General features: G+C 58.0%; 1 protein-coding gene across 1 annotated transcript in view; it reads left to right on the top strand.

Moving 5' to 3' along the window:
• The first annotated feature begins 193 nt into the window (after positions 1 to 193).
• TSPAN1 (tetraspanin 1) overlaps positions 194 to 1,810 on the top strand; it is a 4,097-nt gene continuing 2,480 nt past the window's right edge. The window contains exons 1-2 of the mRNA XM_009076132.1: positions 194 to 250; positions 1,439 to 1,645. Coding sequence (XP_009074380.1) covers positions 194 to 250; positions 1,439 to 1,645 — 264 coding nt within the window. The remainder of the gene's footprint in view (positions 251 to 1,438; positions 1,646 to 1,810) is intronic.

The following is a 1,810-nucleotide window of genomic DNA, read 5'->3' on the forward strand; positions in this document are numbered from 1 at the left end:
AGCGCTGGGTCAGGTCGGGTCGGGCTGCTGGGACCTGCTCTCCGTTCAGGTAGGCAGGGCTCCCACCCTCCCCGTCCGTGGGGACCCCTCGGGCTCCCTTGGAAGGACGCCGAGCCCCGCTCGTGGGAGGGCAGTGACTGTGCCGGCGTGGGAAGTTCCCCCGGTAACCTCTCTGCTCTCCCTAGGTGCAAAGATGGGGGGCTTCACTTTTATCAAGGTCATGATGATCCTTTTCAACCTGATCATCTTCGTAAGTGCACCGTACCTGCAGTCGCCGGGGGGCTGTGGGAGTGAGTTGTGGGGAGCGTCCTGAGTTGGATGTAGTGTACCTGGCTGGGCTCTCCTGCCCCTCCGTGTTCCTTTCTGTGAGGAATGGGTTGGGGGGTTTGGGCAAGTGGGTGTAGGTGTGACTTGTGCCCGTGGGACCCCAGTGGGATGCGAGATCTGGTCTCTAGCCCTAAACAGAGAGATAAAGCCCTGGGTTTGTGGGGTGTCTCGCTCCAGTGGCCAAAGCCCAGGGGAATGTGCTGGGCTCTGGGGGCAGTGGCTGTTGCATCAGCTGCCCATGTCCTTCGCTGTGCTGAAGCTCTGGGAAGGGTTGGTGCGTGCCCCAGAGCAGGGGGGTTTGTTGGGTTTGCCTGTGGGGCTCCATCTCTGTAGGGGAGCAGCCCATGTGTGTGATTGTTCGTGTTGTTTGGGCTCTTGGATATTGGGGATATCCAGAGCACACACAGCCTCTGCTCACCCAGGGCAAAGCATAATGAACCCCAGAGAGCTGCCCCGACTTTGCAGGAGCAATGGGCCCACCTGGAAGGGGGTGCGGTGGGATAAAACCTTGGGAAGAAGTGAGAGTCTCGAGGCTCACCCTGGTGAAAGACTTGCTCCTTAAAGCTCCTGCCAGGATTTGAGGGTGGTGGGGAAGGTCGAGTGGATGGAGGGCAGAGCTGGGACAGGCTGGAAGCAGCCCAGAGCTGACCTTGCCAGGAGAATGTGAGTGTCTGGGGGCTTCTCTGCTGCTCCTCCAGGAGGGTGGGCAGCTGCCCTGGATGGAGGAACTTGTGGCAACACGATGGTGGCTAGTGTCTGAGCTGGCCATGTAAGCCCCTCTGGGGCCATGGGGGGCTGGTGGCACTGCTGGCTTGTCTGCCCTGCATGGGGCTTTCTGCCCTGTGGCTGACACTGAAACTCCTTGGGCTGGGCAAGGAGGTAGCTGTGACACTGCAGCTGGGGATGTGCTGGTGGTGGGTTGTGTTTTAGGGTAGTGACCCATCTGGCTGCCCTCAGTGTGCACTGGCAGTACCCTGAGCTGTCCTCAGTGTCACAAGGTCTTGCTTTGGTATGGTGAAAATTGCAGAGGGGAGAAGTACCTGTGCCAGGACCTTCCCCAAATCCCTAATCTGTTGCCTGCTGGAAGCTGACATTGTCTTTCTCCTCCCAGCTCAGTGGTGGGACCCTCCTAGGAGTTGGCATCTGGGTCACAGTGGATGAACCATCATTCCTGAATATATTTGGGGCCCTCTCCTCTAGCATCCTACAGGTTGTGAATGTGAGCTATGTTCTCATCGCCATTGGCGCCGTCCTGCTGGTGATCGGCTTCCTTGGGTGCTACGGTGCCCAGAAGGAGAGCAAGTGCCTCCTGATGATGGTATGGATCTGACTTACTTCCCTATCAAGCATCATTTGAGCTGGGTCTGTGGTGGGAGAGATCTGATAGATTTCTCTGAGATGTGTTCTGTGGATGTTTCCATGTGGTGGCAGTCTGGGCGGACCTTGGAAAGGCAGTGCTGGACTCAAAGTCTGCCCTTGGAAA

Source organism: Acanthisitta chloris, unplaced genomic scaffold, assembly GCF_000695815.1.
Source record: "Acanthisitta chloris isolate BGI_N310 unplaced genomic scaffold, ASM69581v1 scaffold8616, whole genome shotgun sequence".
NCBI classification, from domain to species: Eukaryota; Metazoa; Chordata; class Aves; order Passeriformes; family Acanthisittidae; genus Acanthisitta; species Acanthisitta chloris.